This window comes from Bombus terrestris, chromosome 3, assembly GCF_910591885.1.
Source record: "Bombus terrestris chromosome 3, iyBomTerr1.2, whole genome shotgun sequence".
In the NCBI taxonomy this organism is placed as follows: Eukaryota; Metazoa; Arthropoda; class Insecta; order Hymenoptera; family Apidae; genus Bombus; species Bombus terrestris.
In genome coordinates, this window is record NC_063271.1 from 18534643 (window position 1) to 18552924 (window position 18282).

At 26.1% G+C, this 18282-nt stretch overlaps 4 protein-coding genes across 11 annotated transcripts; 2 read left to right on the forward strand and 2 right to left on the reverse strand.

Moving 5' to 3' along the window:
* Nucleotides 1-1395: 1395 nt before the first annotated feature.
* LOC100650868 (DNA topoisomerase 2) lies at nucleotides 1396-10128 on the reverse strand. Of its 2 annotated transcripts, XM_048404490.1 has the most exons (24): nucleotides 9855-10128; nucleotides 8515-8841; nucleotides 8159-8402; nucleotides 7692-8078; nucleotides 7374-7613; nucleotides 7193-7298; nucleotides 6975-7127; nucleotides 6727-6896; nucleotides 6434-6644; nucleotides 5771-6359; nucleotides 5269-5500; nucleotides 4994-5193; nucleotides 4772-4907; nucleotides 4403-4702; nucleotides 4322-4330; nucleotides 3983-4216; nucleotides 3721-3909; nucleotides 3497-3623; nucleotides 3266-3418; nucleotides 3103-3181; nucleotides 2957-3024; nucleotides 2720-2836; nucleotides 2427-2545; nucleotides 1396-2278 (listed from the first exon to the last, which is right to left on the reverse strand). In XM_048404490.1, exons 2-24 carry the CDS (start codon nucleotides 8814-8816, stop codon nucleotides 2126-2128), a joined length of 4518 nt encoding a protein of 1505 aa, XP_048260447.1. In that variant the 5' UTR covers nucleotides 8817-8841; nucleotides 9855-10128; the 3' UTR covers nucleotides 1396-2125. The 2 variants fall into 2 exon arrangements, with proteins under 2 accessions (XP_048260447.1, XP_020723617.1); XM_020867958.2 differs by lacking the exon at nucleotides 4322-4330.
* Nucleotides 10129-11129: 1001 nt separating this feature from the next.
* On the forward strand, nucleotides 11130-14636 carry LOC100651230 (probable serine/threonine-protein kinase DDB_G0282963). 3 transcript variants are annotated; one of them, XM_048404500.1, is made up of 7 exons: nucleotides 11130-11255; nucleotides 11359-11723; nucleotides 12067-12126; nucleotides 12251-12794; nucleotides 12917-13240; nucleotides 13428-13564; nucleotides 13636-14636. In XM_048404500.1, exons 3-7 carry the CDS (start codon nucleotides 12093-12095, stop codon nucleotides 13794-13796), a joined length of 1200 nt encoding a protein of 399 aa, XP_048260457.1. In that variant the 5' UTR covers nucleotides 11130-11255; nucleotides 11359-11723; nucleotides 12067-12092; the 3' UTR covers nucleotides 13797-14636. The 3 variants fall into 3 exon arrangements, with proteins under 3 accessions (XP_048260457.1, XP_048260458.1, XP_048260460.1); XM_048404501.1 differs by having other exon boundaries at nucleotides 11149-11723; nucleotides 12045-12126; XM_048404503.1 differs by having other exon boundaries at nucleotides 11149-11553.
* Nucleotides 14338-15471, reverse strand: LOC100651352 (nucleoside diphosphate kinase 6). 3 transcript variants are annotated; one of them, XM_012319216.3, is made up of 4 exons: nucleotides 15330-15469; nucleotides 15152-15230; nucleotides 14778-15081; nucleotides 14338-14709 (listed from the first exon to the last, which is right to left on the reverse strand). In XM_012319216.3, exons 2-4 carry the CDS (start codon nucleotides 15179-15181, stop codon nucleotides 14534-14536), a joined length of 510 nt encoding a protein of 169 aa, XP_012174606.1. In that variant the 5' UTR covers nucleotides 15182-15230; nucleotides 15330-15469; the 3' UTR covers nucleotides 14338-14533. The 3 variants fall into 3 exon arrangements, with proteins under 3 accessions (XP_012174606.1, XP_012174607.1, XP_003402876.1); XM_012319217.3 differs by lacking the exon at nucleotides 15152-15230 and having other exon boundaries at nucleotides 15330-15471; XM_003402828.4 differs by lacking the exon at nucleotides 15152-15230 and having other exon boundaries at nucleotides 15231-15372.
* A 191-nt stretch (nucleotides 15472-15662) lies between these two features.
* On the forward strand, nucleotides 15663-18279 carry LOC100651108 (NEDD8-activating enzyme E1 regulatory subunit). Of its 3 annotated transcripts, XM_020867956.2 has the most exons (9): nucleotides 15663-15770; nucleotides 15849-15925; nucleotides 16138-16302; nucleotides 16388-16570; nucleotides 16652-17147; nucleotides 17215-17348; nucleotides 17427-17629; nucleotides 17754-17890; nucleotides 17966-18279. In XM_020867956.2, the coding sequence occupies exons 2-9, from the start codon at nucleotides 15858-15860 to the stop codon at nucleotides 18194-18196; spliced, it is 1617 nt and encodes a 538-aa protein (XP_020723615.1). In that variant the 5' UTR covers nucleotides 15663-15770; nucleotides 15849-15857; the 3' UTR covers nucleotides 18197-18279. The 3 variants fall into 3 exon arrangements, with proteins under 3 accessions (XP_020723615.1, XP_020723614.2, XP_048260456.1); XM_020867955.2 differs by lacking the exon at nucleotides 15663-15770 and having other exon boundaries at nucleotides 15783-15925; XM_048404499.1 differs by lacking the exons at nucleotides 15663-15770; nucleotides 15849-15925 and having other exon boundaries at nucleotides 16161-16302; nucleotides 16399-16570.
* Nucleotides 18280-18282: the final 3 nt, after the last annotated feature.

Sequence of the window (18282 nt, forward strand, 5' to 3'; positions counted from 1 at the left end):
TTATGTTACGTTATCGAGTAAATTCTATAAATTTCAAGAAGTATATACATACACATACTGAATGATCTACTGGAAGATTTTAATCATTCTAGTCTCAAGGGCTTTTATGGGGTCTATCGAATTTTAAAGAATCATGAAATCAAATTCCTTTTTTTCATGAATAGTTTTAAGCCTGTAGTATAATGTATTGAAAGATTTGTTACAAAATTGGCAAAATTAAGAAAACTATAAATGTTTATAAAGTACAATACATAATACAATTATTACATAATTCCATTCTGAACAGTTACTTATAATACACTGTTTTCAAAACCATATTTTTCAATTATACAGTTCAAAAAACTCAAAAGTTATTCATTTGGTTGATTTGATATCTTGTGATGATATTTATATATACCTGAAAAAAACATATCACTTTCATAATCTGTAATTTTATTGACTATTAGAATATTGACTATAGCATACAAATTTATTTAGTTCAAGACAATTTGATTTTTGAAACAAAACAATATTTCAAGAGTTATGCCATTTATATGTTCCTCGTATTTTTCGCTGCCTATCGACCCTTTTGATTCTTTAAACATTAATTTTATTTTTATACCTATATCTTTATAAAGAAAATCAACTAGTGAAAACTTAGGAGATTGCATGAACTTGTTTTGACCCACTCATTTATTTTGAAATTTTTGTGTTCAATGATGTATCCATTTCTGTTTCATGTGTCTGAAACGTGCGCTTAGAATTTTTGAAAAAAATAGTTCCAATGGAAAATATTTTAAATAAAAACTGTCTGTTTTTTAATGTAAGTTTTCATTTGGAATTTTTAAATCAATTTTATTTCATCCCGTACAGTAAATTATTAGATATTAATAATTCAACATATTAAAATGCTTTGACACCTATAAAATTTAAAGGTAGTGCAGCTAAAATTATTAGCTGCACATCACATTATTTCTAAAAAAAGAAGCGAGTAGTTTTTATATAATATAGTTTCACTATTTTATGCTCTCTTTTATTGAGAACAAATGTAGTGGTATAGTAGAACAAACGAATAATATCCGTATTAAGGAAAAAATTAAAATAACTTTAATATTCAAAGTTATTTTTAACAATATTTAAATATTGTAAAGGAGACTTAATATTCTTTCTTTATGTATTATTTGATTAATTAGATTATTTATCTTTATTAAAATTTGTTCACAGAATATAGATAATTAATCGTACGAATGTGCTAATTAATACAATTACCTTCATATATTATGGTAAGTACATTATTTATTAATGATATGTTACAGCTAGATGTCTGTAAAAAATGTGTTTTGCTCCAAAATTAATCCAACATACAAAAAGAAAAAATAAATAAAAACAAATTTAAGTTAATTAATATAATGAGTCTTAATGTTTAAATTGATAGTTTATCCATATTATAAATACAAAAATTTCATTACTGTCATATGTTTGTGAATCTCTACATTTGTAGTTATTAAGCATACACAGAACATCAATTATATTTTTCATTCAATACCAATACTATTAATAGAAGGTATGCGATCAGTAGTTAATATGTGTTATAGTTAATGCATGAATAAGTGTTTTATGAAGATGAATTAAATTTTTCATTCTATATATATACATTATTATTACAATAACAAAAGTTTCTCTTAATTGATACTGAGTTTTGCAACAAATCACACATTATTCCATTTTCAATGAGCTGATATTCTAACATGTGCAAAAATATTTTATTAATTTTTTTTTACAAAACAATGAGTATTTAAATATCTTTCTCCAGAAAATTAACATACAGAGATAGTATAGATATTTTAAAATTGAATATTATTTAAATATTTAGATACTCAAATGTTATACAGTCAATCATGACTCAAATGTATTATCGCATTGCACACTATGCATATATTATTTAATTATCACTGTAAAATGTAATTTTCTTAAAATATTCTAATTTATATATTCTAGTACATGTATGTACAATATCATATAAAATTATTGTATTGCCTCTTAATTAAGGCAAAATTTGTTAAAATTTATATCAAATATGATCACACAGATCGTGATTAAGATCGTGTTTATTTACTTATGCCTTTAAAATATTGTACAAAATCGATCAGTTGGAATCATCCTCATCATCATCCGAAACAGCGTATGAAATAGGTTTACGAGCACGACCGGCAGTTTTTCGAGGTGGTACCGGAGAATTATCTACTGCACTAAGAATACTTTCTTCCTCCGACTCAGACTTCTTCTTTCTTTTCTTTACCTGTATAATTAAATAATTTTTGTGCAATTAAATAGCAAATGAATTTAAAATATTGATAAATGTCTTTTTGCATTATTTTTTGGTGATATGTCATAAATTTTTATTAATAGTTTTTATTTTGTTATTTATCAATTGCATTATTACTTACGGGAGTTTGTTTATTTGAAAACATAACTTCCTCCGAGTCTGAATCAGAAGAAACAACTTTTTTCTTTAATTGCCTTTTTATTGCCTTTCCACCATTTTCAGTTTTCTTTTTAGCAGGAGCTAAAACATAAATAATGAGGCATAATATTAGTGACATTGATAGGTATAATATTAGTGAAGATATAAATTAATGACATTGTATAAAATATTTTGTAAAGACAAACCAATACCGATACCAATACAAACAACACCAAATGTAATATTTCGCAATTAATAAGGTATTGAATACTTTACCTTTCATCGGTGGTGAGAATATTGAAGATGATTCTTCGCTAGATGCTGCAGGAGCTTTTGTTGATTGTTTTTCTGGAGTACTACCAACTAATGAATCAAAAAGTTCTTCCGAACTAGCTGTTATTTGTACAGAGATATAATTATAATTATTATAATTTTTATATGAAATTAGCGTATCAATATAACAATATAATTAATATGTTAAACTAATAGTCCATAACAGTAACATTTACTTACGTTTCTTATGTATTTTGAGAATATCATCAGAATCGCTATTAATGACAGCTGTAGTAGGTTTTGTTTTACTAAAAAATAAATTTAATGAGAATATATTGCTTATGTATGTATATATAACGTTATATAATTATAAATAAAGTACTCACTGCTCCATGTCTGAAGAAACACTGAGTATTTCATCACTAGAAGAAGATTCTGCACTACTATAGTTGTAATTCTTTTTAGCTGTAATGTCGAAAACAAACTTCGTAAATATTAGCATATTAAAAATACACATAAATTTGACACATATCAAATGGAAATTAATACCTGCTGCTGCTCTACGAGATGTACGAGGTGCTGGAGGAGGAGAAATACTGCCAAAATCAATATCATCATTACTATCAGAATCTTTATCTTTCTTCTTGTCGTCTTTTTCTTTTTTCGCTTTGGATTTAAATTGTAATGTTGTTTGTTTCAATCCTAATCAATATAGTAAATGGTTATTATTGATAAATTTCATAGAATTTTTTATTTTATTATAACTATGAGCATATATACTTTTTTTGCCACCAGCTCTTTTTTCTATTTTTTCTGGAGAATTGCCCAATCTATCATCTATAGGTTTGGCATTTGATTCAATCAACATGTCAAATTCATCTTTATCTTCTATTGGTTCTTTTTTTACCTATTATGTTACATAAAACGTTATATTATATTTCCACAAAAAATATAGAAGCGATTTTATTAAAAAAAGAAGACTTAATAATGTGTACTCCATTTACCCTTTGATGTTTCTTTATGCCCTCCTTTTTATCCTTAGATACAATTTCTGCTTTTTCAATCTTTCTTTTTAATTCAGTATCAATTATGGGTACTATTCGACGAATATCATCAGAAGTGTAATACTTTGAGGGTGGTTTTTTAATACATTGTTTAGACTTCTGCTCTTCTTTTCGTTCTTTTTCTTCTAACTATAGTAAAATATAGTATATATGAGAAAAACTAAATATTATCTTATTAAAAATAAAAAGAAGTTACGCTTACTCTATTCAATTCATTCAACAAGTTATCTAAATCCTCTTTCCATAAAGAAATAGGTGTACGAGCTTGTAACCTTTTCAATTCCGCTAATTTATCGTCTTTTTGACGTAATAGTTCATCTTTCTTTTCCTTCGTTAAACACCACAATGTCATTCCTAGTAAATAATCGAAGTTCTCTTTTCCAATAGCTGTAGATGATGTAGCTGATTCTTCATCGACATTTTCTGCTACTTCTTCCTATCAATATGTTACAAAAATTTGCATATTAAATATTTAGAGTAAAATAAAAATTATGGTTGTAATAAATGTTTTTGTTTACATAAGTTTCTTTTTATTACTTACTTGAGCTTCCTAACGTAGCATAACAATTACATTTTAATACATTTCAAATATGTTGTTTTAAAATAAAGACACAATACTTACTAAAACTTCTTCCCTGTTTTGTGATAACTTCCAGGCCAAGACTGGATCAGATTCATATTCTCGCCTAATTAATTCAGCAATCATATCTTTCCTTTTTTTATTTTCTATTACTATAGTACCATCACATTTTTCTAGAATGAATCGTGCTTGGTTTGAAAGCTTAGATGCCTCTGCTTGTAATATACCTTCCAAATATTCTTTTCTTTTATGATACGTTTCTAACCTTACTTTATAAAAACCTTTTAAAATCTGAAGAACACTATCATATTTTTGTAGACATAGATTCTCGTCAAAAGCACACTGTAAAAATGAATTTATTATAAATGAGTTTGAGTTTTAAATACCTTAAATATATTATTTGCCTTTTACCATAGATGTAACTGTTGTTGTTGTTTGCAATTTAAATGCTTTATGAAGACCATCTCTTTCTAGTTCTACTAACTTATCACGATTTATCATTATTATAAAGTGTACTGCTGTATCTGTATTATATTCCTTGTAATCACTATAATAATGTAAGGGAAAACAAGTAATAAATATCTTTTTATCATTCATCTTTAGCACTGATACTAAAATAACAATTATATTTACCTAATCATAGCTGGGATTTTCTCAGTTCCATGTAACATTGGTTCCAATACTGTTTCTTTATATGTTTGAGTCCAAGTCCCAACTGGTAGTTCAGTAATTTCAACTTTATCTGGTGCTATCACTGAGATTTCTCCATTAATAACATATCTATAATCTCCACAACTTTCTATGACCCCTTTAAAGTTTTTATAATATGGTACCTGTAGAAAATGTGATAAAATATGGTAAGATACATGTACAATGAATATTAAAAAACTATTTTAAAAAAATATTACCATTGGTTTTGGGTCAGCACCATCCATCATTCTATATAAATTTTCAATTATTTCTCTAGGATTATAATTTGGTATCTTTGTCATCCATCCAGTACCAATACCATCAGCACCATTCACTAATACCATTGGTATAGTTGGTACATAAAAGACAGGTTCAATTTTTTGATTATCATCATATTCATGTTTTAATAAAGGATCATCATGTTTGTGAAATATATATCTTGCTAATGGACTGTGAATAACAGAGAAGATTACATATATATAGACTGTTTCTTGTACAAAATATCTGTTTCATTTTGATGAGGTAATAAGTAACTGAAAGTATTTAAAAAATGCTTTAAGAGAGATTGTTTATTTTAGAGAAAAAACAATTTATATTATATGTCCTTAATTATGCCAAATATCATTTACAAAAACATTTCTTTGATACTTTAGTTCTTCATGAGATACTCTACTTTGTTCAGATAAAACAGACATTCTGTATATGCAATTTCATGTATACCTGAGCATTGTGAAAATGTAACGAGGACTCGCCGCATCCTTTCCTCCGGCGAGTCTCGTACCAAATTGACCAATTGGTTGTAGTAAATTTATATTATTACTTCCTACGAAATTTTGTGCGAGATTAATGATGGTTGACATAAGAGAAACTTCGCCATGATGATATGCTGAATGTTCAGCTACAGAACCAGCTAATTGTGCAACTTTTACTTCACGCTTGTCATTACGTTTTAAACATGTATATAATACTTTCCTTTGTCCGGGTTTAAAACCATCGATCATATTTGGTATAGACCGAACATTGTCATAGTTACTGTATAAAACCAATTCTACATTAATGAAGTCAGAAAAGGACACAGTCCGTGTATCCTTTTCGTACAGAAAGCGTTCTCCAAGACCAATTTCCTTTCTTCTCTTTGTTTCATCCATATGGTTCATTAACCAATCTTTACGTTGATCAACACATTTCTTACTGAAAGCCATGATGATGTTCTGATCATCTTGATCTCCATCATATCTAAATCGAATTCTATGTCTAGTCATATTTTCAAAATATTCTTTTGCTTCCTTAGCAGTGGAAGTACCCAAACCTATAAGTAACAGATCTTTTTATGCGTCCCAAACAAAAAAACAACAAAATTTGTAAAATAATAGAAACACAAACCTTTGTAGTACTTAATTTTGTAGGTATGAAAATTTTCCGTTTCTGACTTCCATTTCTGGAATTCTGGCATTGAAAAGAAGCTTAATATTTGATTTCCTTTTGAAGCTTTAACAATAGGTGTAATAAATTCCTCTACGAAATTTAATTTCAATAATGACGGCCAATTATGATGAATAAAATTAATTAGTAAGCCTTTGATATGAGAACCATCCTAATAAATACATTTAACATAATTATGTTATTACGCAATTAAAATATGCACATGGAAATGTAAAATTTAATAGAAAATTAACCTGATCCTGATCAGTCATTATCATCATTTTTCCATAACGTAATGTTTTTAAATCTTCTCGAGTTTCATATTTCTTTTTATACTGGAGTCCAAGAATTTTTATTAAATTATTAATTTCTGCATTTTCCAAAATCTGCTTATGTGTTGCTTCTCTTACGTTCAAAATTTTACCTAAAGTTGAAAACATTTATAAATAGTATTATATATAATTTAAGTAATTTTCACTTACATGACGTTTGTATTATTTACCTCTTAAAGGAAATATACCATATTTATCTCTACCTATCGCCGCAAGTCCAGATACAGCCATGGTTTTGGCTGAATCTCCCTCAGTTAATATAAGTGTACATTCTAATGATTTGTTAGTTCCAGCATCATTAGCATCTTCCAATTTTGGTATACCTGAAATAAAAGATTATATAAATAACTAAAATTATTTGTATCATATGAATATACACGAAATTTACCTTGCAATTTTCTTTGTTTTGACTTGGGGCCTAATTTTTGTAACTGACTATCGGCTTTAAATTTCGCCCATGTCAAAACTGCTTCTACAATTCCGATTTTCGTTACCTAAGTATAAATTAAAATTTAATACATATATAGACAAGTATTATATTAATAATAAAATTGCATTTTAATAATTACAGCTGTAATAAATTTTTCACTAAGTGTGCACTTTGATCCAAAACTTTTAGGTTGCAATGTCATATTCTCTTTAGTTTGTGAATCAAATGTGGGATTATTAATAAGACAATTAACAAAAATCCACAAATGATTTTTTATTTGGAATGGTTTAATTGCTACTCCAGCCTTATTTTTCCTTTTTAATGTTTCTGTTAATTGTTTCACTATTAAATCTGTGACATGATCTGTATGTCGGCCACCCTGTTTGCAAAAGAGTTTGTTCAATTTTTTTATACATAAACATTAATTTCATCTATTCTATTTCATCATATCTATTACCTTTGTTGTTGCAATACTGTTTACAAAAGACATTTGCTGATAACCCTTGTCAGATAAAGCAACAGCTACTTCCCAACGAGCTCCACAACTTTCATATACAACTTTTAAAGGATTACCACCTTCATCTTCTCTACCCTTGATATAGAAATCAACATAGTCCTTGAAATTTTTGACAGGAATCTTAGTACCATTAAGATAGACTTTAACACCTCTAGTTGAAGCTGCTATATCATAAGCTCTTCTAGACATTAGAGCAACTATGTCATCATCCAAAGACTGCATTTTAAATTTTGATAAATCTGGTGAAAATATGACTTTTGTAAAATCTTCGCCAGAAAAGTCTTTGATCCTAGGCTCACTTGCACTTCCCATATTATTATTCCACGTCTATAAATATTTATTTTAAATAATTACAGACACATATTACTATAAAACAAATATTTCAAATGTTTTTATAAGATAATTACTTGTTTTAAACATTTTTTGTATTCTTTAGACGCAGTTTCCACAGTAAAGCGGTGGCTAAAAATATTACATAATTTGGCACCATAGCCATTTCTACCACCTGTTACTTTTTCTTCTTCATCATCATAATTAGATGATGTTAACAAATGGCCAAATATCATTGTAGGAACATACATATTTTCCTCTTTATGAATTACCACTGGAATGCCTTTACCATTATTCCATACAGATATAACATTATTTTTTCTACAAATAAAATTTATTATTCATTAATTTTATCATTTATTGTTCATTTTATAATTCATATAATTATTATTATACATTATCCATTTCTTAATAGATATTAAATAGTTCTTACGGATCAATTTCAATTTTAATTGTATCCATTTTAGGATCCCTCTGTTTATTATCTGCTGCATTTACTAATATTTCATCAAATATTTTGTACAATCCCGGAACATATTTTATTTCTTTTTGTACCATTGATTCTTTTTCTTTATCATAAATCCACATCATTTCCGTCATTGGTTCAACAGAACCAATATAAGTATCAGGACGTAGTAAAATATGTTCCAACTGAGACTTTTTTTGATATATACCTTCAATAGTTTTTTTCTTTGATGCATTATCACCACTTCCATTTTCTACTGTATTACTCATGTTTGCAAAAAGTCTTTTTATGTAACTATAAAATTTCAATGCAATATATATAATAGACTATGACAATTTCAATTGATGTCAAATTACATATTATATCTAAATATTATTTATTCATATCTAACTATTATTATAATTGTTAATATGTGAAGGTGATCAAATAATTCTTTCTTTCAAGGTATATAAACTATAATGTTTAGGTATATTACAAAGCATTGTTTTATTACGAGAAGAAATACTTGCTCGTAATACATAGCTTCTAAGAATGTTTTTCTCTTAATATTAATATTACAATTATGTATCCATTAAATACTTAAATTACATTTGAAATTGATAACTAATTATTCAGATTAATATTTACAATATCATCATTTTTTTTTACAAATCTATATATAAATTATTTATTACAGAGCTTTAATTTTAATTATTAATAACATTCTCCATGTATGAAAAAATATTTCAAGTATAGCATTCTTTATTCGTAGTTGTTTATTAAGCAGAAAATTTTTCTATAACCATACTACACGTTATGTTATATTATAACGCTCCATTATTAGTATTATTGACATATTAAATAGACAGGATATTATTGAGATATAATTGTAAAATAATAATAAAATTATCCTTTTAAAATAAATAAAATTTTATTTCAACTAATTTTAATATAAATTTGTATAGATCATTTGTTCAAAATTTAGAGTACAATTGAATTAAATTTGGATTAGTAAGTATAAATATAATATAAAAATAAAATTAAATAATCGTAACGGGAAGATAGTATAAGTATATTCGAAACGTGACATAAAAGTTTTCATTTCTATTAAAGGTTAAAACTAATATTTATTAAAAATTTCATACCCGAAACAAGTTTTACTAATATGGCGGGAAAACATTTTCTGTGTAATTGGCTAACGCAACAAAAGACGATGGTTTGACATACAATCCCATTTTTCGAAAATAATAGAAGTGTTTCATAAAATACTTGAAAATAAAAGAAATTCTAAGAATAACCTTAAGTCAGAAATTGTTTTCATGATTTACCTGCAATAAAATTGTAATGAAAATACAAAATTGCGTCGGCAACAGAAATTTTCACAAGTATAAAACGTCTGTCAAGATTACAGCTATGAATTAACACCACTGTTGATAAATGACTGAAATTAATTAATTGTCAAACGCACTATTTTGTTATTTTATTGTCCAATTGGCAATTAAATAATTGATCTTGCAGAAAAAATATTATTTTTACCCTACGCTTTGTCTCAAGCCTGTACCGTAAATTGATGTCTACACGGTAAACTATCCATCTCCAAACGGCTAAAGTCACTTAGTATAGGCGCTGTTCCAAAAGACGACCAAAACTTAACGTACCAAACAATGTTATTTTATATGATTAAACAATTACAATTTGTATTATATCTATTTAAAAAAGAGATTTTATAACTTAGTTATTTAAAGATGACATAATAATGTAAAAATCGATGTAAGAGTACATCAGGGAAATGGAAATTTTAAATGATAAGATATAGAGAATAAGTGAAAGGATACCGTGTACTTTTTAAAGTCCTTTTTTAAATCAAAGCGTTCACTTTAAACACGTGTTATTATTTATACTTCATTCATATTATTTAATAATTGTTAAAATGTTAAAATCAATTTAAATAAAGAAGCTACACTGGTATTTTCGCAAGTCTAACTCTAAATACATGATCATGTGTCGTTTATATCCTAAAGTTAATTTTGTTTTTTACATAATTCACTTTCAAATAACAATTTTTAAAAATTGATAACATATTTGATTAATCATTTCGTAATCAATTATTTATATAAAAATATATAATATACAATAAGTCACAGAAAGTATATAGTTTAAAATACATATATATTTTGCATATATAAGTTTCATCATAATTACTGATATAATCTGGTATTATTGTTTCTAATCGTATTTTCGAGTAAAGATGAGTATAAAAAATAATAAATTGTACTACTTTAAAGGTAGCTTCATTTTTAATTTTATTTTAATATATAAATATTTTTATTAACGCAGTAACTAAAACAATACGAAATAATAAAATTTTGTTATCTAAAAAATTATAATAAAAAGTGATCTGAATAATATATCTTCCACTAATATTTTTTTTATTATATACAATAATACATTTAACTTGAATATAATATATATACAAGATTTTATTCCATCAAAATTTATTTAAAGATGCAGCAAATGTATTGTAGTCAATTTAATGAATTAAATTATTAGGGGAAAAGATATTGGTCACAAGGTATATGAAGCTCTAGTTATTGGCCGATGCAGTCATATGCAACGATCGTGGGCTAGTCTATAGTTACTAACAAATTATGATTTTCAAGAACAGATTTGTATTCGTTAGTGTAGAAAAGATTTATCTATGCTTCCTAATTTGATATATTTGGTTAAAGGTTAAGAGATATATTTTCTGAAATTAGTTTGACGAATATGTCCGGTTCCTCTACTTAGAAATTTAACATTCTAGAATGTAATTTTATATTTCCTATTTTCTAGTTTATATTTTCCTTCAGTATGCAAAGTTGTAGTTTTCATCGAAGGAAGACATTCTTCAAAAGCTATTTCGGAGTATTTCTATTTTATAATATCTCAAGATTGTGAAACAATCCTGTTTTATCTGGATCCTGATCACGTGGTTTTATTTACTTCAATCAACTCAACACGTTGGATAGCCTATAAAAAATGATTGCAGTGTGTATCATATTATAAATACATATGTTATAATTATGACAAAATTATTTAAGAAATCAATTCGTGTAAAAGCATTGTGTAATCTCATCAAAAAAAAGCAAATGTGCTTTTTGAATGTTCTGATCCGTTTTAATAAAATTATATTACTGAATAATAATCTCATTAATTAGGTAAACATCATTTTTATACAATTTCTTTTTTGTTCATTTAAAATGATCACAATTAGGCTTTCTTCTAAGAATTATTTTGTATATTTTCATAAAATGGATACAAAAATGATTTTCAATACCTTATATACAAATTCCCAGCAGAATAAATTTAATAATTGTGTTGGCTATACTGTTTTTCTAATCATTTTTATATATTGTATATTTCGAGTTATAAACAACATTGTTTATTTAGTAACGCTAATAGTAAAGGAAATTATGCATTAAAAATTATTCAGTTAGAAATATTACAATCGTAATTGTTTATTTTATGGATTAACGAAGAAAGAAAAAATATCACTTTTAGGCAGTGTTATTAAATAACAATTGGACATGACAACGCTAAAAGGCATTTTTCCTGATTCAAGTATGTCTTTTACAAAATTATTTATTAATATTAAAATAGTAACTTTATATTTACTAGTATTTGTAATGATTGTTATCTACATTTTTATTGCAAATTATTTAGTAATTAATATTTTCTTTTTTAGAATCAGTAAAAGGAAAAAATTTCATACATGAAAATGTCAAAAATCTTCGTCGTATAGATCACTTACATATTAATAAAGGAACAAAAGATGTACAAAAATCACAAATATCCAACCGTAGAACAATTAATAATAATAATTATAGTAATAATCAAAATAATAATGTTTTACCAAAAGTTAATACAAATCTTCAAACAAAAAAACATGATAATGCGAATACAAGTGTAAATAGTAAATTAGATCAGCATCAAGAATTATGTAAGAAAATAAGTGCCTCAACATTAGACAAAGATAATATTTTTATGAAAAAGACAATACATTCAACAAGTAATAATTTGTTAATTAAAGAAAGAAAAAAGGAAAATAAAGGATTACATAAATGTACGCAGAAATTACATGAGAATATTTCATCAAATCCTAATTTCTCATATAAATCAATCGGAGATACTGACAATGATATAAAGGTTCAAATTAAAGTTAGAAATCAAGGTATTCAGACATTGGACACACAGGAAATTGATGATCTATTTTCTGAAGGAATAGTTAAGTACGTATATTTGTATATTTTATTCAGAGTTATTTTATTTTCTATTTTTGTGTACAGGTCATTATCATTATTATTGTTATTATAGTAGTCTAAAGTTTGCTAATAATAATTTCTCTGTGTAGGTACCCTTCAAAAAAATATTTAAATCGTTATGAATCAATAAATAAAGATAATACAAATGAAGAAATTAATGTATCTTCAAGAAGTATAACAAATTCACCTTTAGATCAAGGAGATATTCGAGTTGTTGAAAAAAATACACAAGCTAAAAATGATACAAAAAGTTCCAAATTTGTATTATCTAAAGAAGAAGTAAATTTTATTAAATTAAACAAAGAACATACCACTGCAATTAACAAGATAGCAACCCAAATGAATAACAACATCAATAATAATAGTAATAATAACAATCTTCCTACAAATTATCGCATGGGTGTAGTTCCAAAGTATGTAAATATGTATTATACATATATTTATTATTATTCATTGATTTGATTTTTTTCTTATATTTTTTACTACAAATAACAATTATTATATCAGTGATCTATAATTTGTACATACCATTTTTAATTTTATTTCTTATATTTTAAATCTTCTGACTAAAACTTTTTTGTTGAAAAACCATTTGATTAGATATATTAAGAACAGAAAGGAAATTCAAGAAAGGGTACAGAGAGCTAAAGTAGAAGAATTGGATCCTAACTGTCCAAATGGACATGTTCCATTACCTGATAATGAGCGTAAGGAGACATTGCAAATGTTAAAAAAGAGTACGTGATTTAAAAATTAAGTTTTTTAAAAGTAAAATCGTGGTTTATTTAAATTAATATTACTATTCTAGATTACCAAGATTATGTAACTGAATTAAATATGATGCCTATAAAAGTGGATACCCTTAGGGCGCAGCGACGAAAAATTGAAATAGAGAAACAACTGAACAAATTAGAAGAAGGGATAAAAGTTTTCTCAAGACCAAAAGTTTATGTAAAAATGAATGCTTAAATTATTATTTTTTATATACAGTTATATAATTTAATGTATAAGAAACAGGAATTATTTTCCCTTATTTTTCAATGGAGCTTTACCAATTCGTAAAGTTCATCAAATCAAACATTAATATCCTAAAAGCTTCTCTCAAAAACTGATGAAGTTTCATAAAGAATTAAAAAGATAGTTAAGAAATGCTTTTTAGCAGCACTCGAAAGTGATGAAATAAGTTCATATACATATAACAGTTTTCTTTTTTCAATTGAAATACTCGTATACTTGATTATTCAACTAACTACATATTTAACCAAAGAACAAGAAGAAACCTTTTGATCAATATCCCTAAAAAGAAAGTATATCGATTTTATTTGTATATTTAGAAACTAAGTTTAATGTCTCATAACTTCAAATGTTATTTATTAATGATAATACATAATTAAATATAAAAAGGTAATATGAGAAAATTAAGATTAATCCTTGATAAGTTCGTATAAAAATAAAGGGTACTTCTATTAAATCTCAAGTAAAGAGTAAACCAAAATAAGATTACAAAATATACATTTATATCAACTTATTTTATTGTTCCTAAATATTGAAGGTATTTCTTTGTCAGGTGCTGAATTATTATACATCATCTACATAGATATACATATATATGTATGTATATTTATATTTAATAACTGTATATAATATACACAACTTTTGTAAAATTCTGTATTATTAAATATTTAGTAATACTTTATTTACAATATTTACTTTGTAACTTGTTCTTTATTAGGGAAACTCGTGTTAATAGTATGTACAAAAGCTACTGGATCAAAATGAATTTGGCCTAAATTATAATATTTTTCATCATGTTCGTACCATTTCTTAAAATTAAAATCACTATAGAATATTCTTATTTCTCTCTCTGCAGATGCAACTGAATCTAAAAGAACACTTTTTTATATTATACACAAATAACATAGATGGGTATTTATAAAATGAAGAGTATACCAGAACCATGCGTTGCATTTCTTGTATCTGATAGACCATACATTCCTCGAATTGTATCACGGGCAGTATATTGTGCCTGATAAACTTTTGTAGGACCCATTAATTGTCTCCACTTAGCAATAGCATTGTGATCTGTTAAAATATAAATATCTGATGGGCCACTACACATAAATGTCAGAAGACGATTGTAAAAGAACTTTTCTTTGTGTTCTTCATAAAATAACACTGCTTCTTTTTGAGTAATTATTGTCCTACGTGATCTGACAACTTTTAAGTTATTGTCAATTATTGAATCTCGAATTTTCTGAAATTATAATAATATTTAAATATTACCATAATCTTATTCAGAAATGGAAATCAACTGTTCCACCAACCCTATTTTGCTGCCATTTAAAAGTATACATTTGTATATATGTCTCAAATTTGCATTAAATTTAAGTTATATCCTCTTACCTGAAGCACAAAAGGAGATTTAACAACATGTGGTTTAATTATTGCCAAAGTTAATTGAAGATATGTTTTTGATTGCATTTCAATATTTTAATTACCTACCATTTCTGTAAAAAAATGAAAATTTTCATAGTGCAATAAAAATAACTTTAAACTTTTTATTCAAAAGCATGGTGTACGATGTACGATCAACCCGCAACATAATAAATGAGGTTTACGACAAAATATAAGTTACATACAATATTGTTTATATTTGTCAGGAGTATAAATTATATGTACCAAACACATACATATACATCAATTTAATCAATGTGATATATATGATTATTTTATCTGCAATAACTCAGTATTACAACTGTAATAATATATGTGTGGAGGTTAATTACTATTTATTTCAATAAATCGTACAATAAAATTTAAAACTGAACTTTTCAGGTTGTAAAGGGTTACTTTTTTTTCTTATGATGTTCTATCTATGAAACTACTTTATTCATGACGATTTGTGAAAGTTTATAAGTAAATTTGCGCTTATGGTTGTTTTGTGTATGTCAGTTTGATAGTTTGATCAGAAGTGTAATCCATCTGAACTAAAGTGTTGTGTTATTATTTCGTTTTTATTAGTCTATCCTTATGGCATCACCAGCACCGAAATCACCAGAACAATCTGAAAGAAACAGAAAATATGATAGACAATTAAGGTATAGATTTTATACATATACATTAAGGTATATATTTTATATATTATAGATATATAAAACCTATCCTATTTCAGGATCAGAAAGGTAATTGGAAGTAATTGTATATTTATAATAAAATAATTTTCTTTAATCAGCCTGACGAATAATTAAATTTTGTAATAAGTTAATTAATTTAGTTATAATATTAATATATTAATAATATCAACATATAGGTTATGGGGTGATCATGGTCAAACTGCGTTAGAAAGTGCACATGTTTGTGTCATAAATGCTACAGGCCTTGGTACGGAAATTTTAAAATCCTTAGTCTTACCAGGCATTGGAGCATTTACAATCGTAGATGGAAAAAAGGTTACTAATGAAGATATTGGGGCAAAGTATGTATGCAGAGATGTTAATAATTATACATAAAAGAGTTGTATCAAAATATTTTAAATTTATTTAATGTGTATTTTTAAATAGTTTCTTTCTAGAAGCAGACTGTATTGGGAAATCAAGAGCACAGGTTGCAACACAAATGTTGTTAGAATTAAATTCTGATGTTAGAGGTGATTATATAGATGAGGAACCTGAAGAAATTTTATGCAACAGTCCTGACTTTTTCAACAATTTTACTGTTGTTGTAGCTACTTCATTAGTTGAAAAGTAAGAATCATTATAAATAATAAATTATTGCAGGGACTTGACTTATTTTAAATTATATATTTTAAAAGAAAAAATTTTCAGATCTTTAATTCTACTGTCACAAAGGCTTTGGGAATTAAACATACCTTTAATAGTGTGTAGAAGTATAGGATTTATTGCATATATGAGGATTCAAATAAAGGAACATACAGTCATAGAAACACATCCAGACAATGAAACTCCAGATTTGCGTTTAGATAAACCATTTGAGACATTAAAGAAGCATCTTGATTCCATAAATTTAGATGAACTGAGTTTTAAAGATCACTCTCATATACCATACTTAGTTATATTGTACAAATTTTTAGAAAATTGGATTCTAAATAATGGGGAATTACCAAAAACTTACAAAGAAAAAAGTCAATTAAAAGAAATGATAAAAGAAGGAATGAGAAGAGATGAGAATGATACTGCAAATAGTGAAGAAAATTTTGAAGAAGCTATTAAAGCTGTTAATACATGTATAGGATGTACTGAGATCCCTGAGAATGTAATGAATATTCTTAATGATGATAAATGCATCAATTTAACAGCTAAGGTATAACAAAAAAGTATTATCATACAAGTGAATAATATTACTTTAAACTAATTTAATATACTTTTAGAGTAGTTCATTTTGGATTATAGCTAAAGCAATAAAAGATTTTGTTGAAAATGAGGGAGGTGGATTACTACCATTAAAAGGTACTTTGCCAGATATGACAGCAGATACGGAAAAATATATAACATTTCAGCAAATGTGAGATTCTTTATTATAAGACATTTATTATAAAGATATCGTTTTTCTAGTATATTTAGATAAATTTGTTTATTATAGATATCACAAACAAGCGATAGTTGATGCAGAAGCAGTATGGCGACGTACATTGCAATTGTTACGACAATTAGGAAAATCTTCAGATTCCATTTCTGAAAGGGATGTCAAGTTGTTCTGCAGACATGCTTTGAACATACACGTCCAAAGGGGAACATGTATCGCAGATGAATATGATTCTAAAATTTTTGATGCAAGCAATATAGGTACTATATAACAACTTATAAAATTTGGAAGCAGAATGATTAAAAATAATTGTACAGTTTTAAAAATATTAAACATCCTGTGAGTGACATAATTTAGTAATTAATAATTTTCTACTCTTTTCAGTGCAATGTTTAGAAAATCCCGAGAGTATGATGATTTATTATGTTGTTCTTAGGGGAGTTGAAAAATTTCAAACAGAATATAATTCATATCCTGGAGAATTTGATGATCAAGTAGAACCTGATATAGTTAAGCTTAAGGTATGTTTCATATAAAATAATTATTTTAATAGGAAAAAATATGAATATTATTATATAATTGTCCTTTTTGTTTAGGCATGCATAACAAAGTTACTGAATGAATGGGGATGTGGACCATTGGTAAAAGATGATTATGTTCATGAATTTTGTCGATTTGGCGGAGCGGAGTTGCATTCAGTATCAGCATTTTTAGGTGGCCTTGCAGCTCAAGAAGTTATAAAATTTGTTACAAATCAATATAAACCAGTTCATAATACCTTTATATATGATGCAGTGACTTCAAGTTCTGGAATATTTTTCTTTTAATATTATTAAATAGTAAATTATGCTCCTGTATAAAATAAAAATGTACAATTTTATAATTTACATAATAAATTTTGTTCATTTTATGA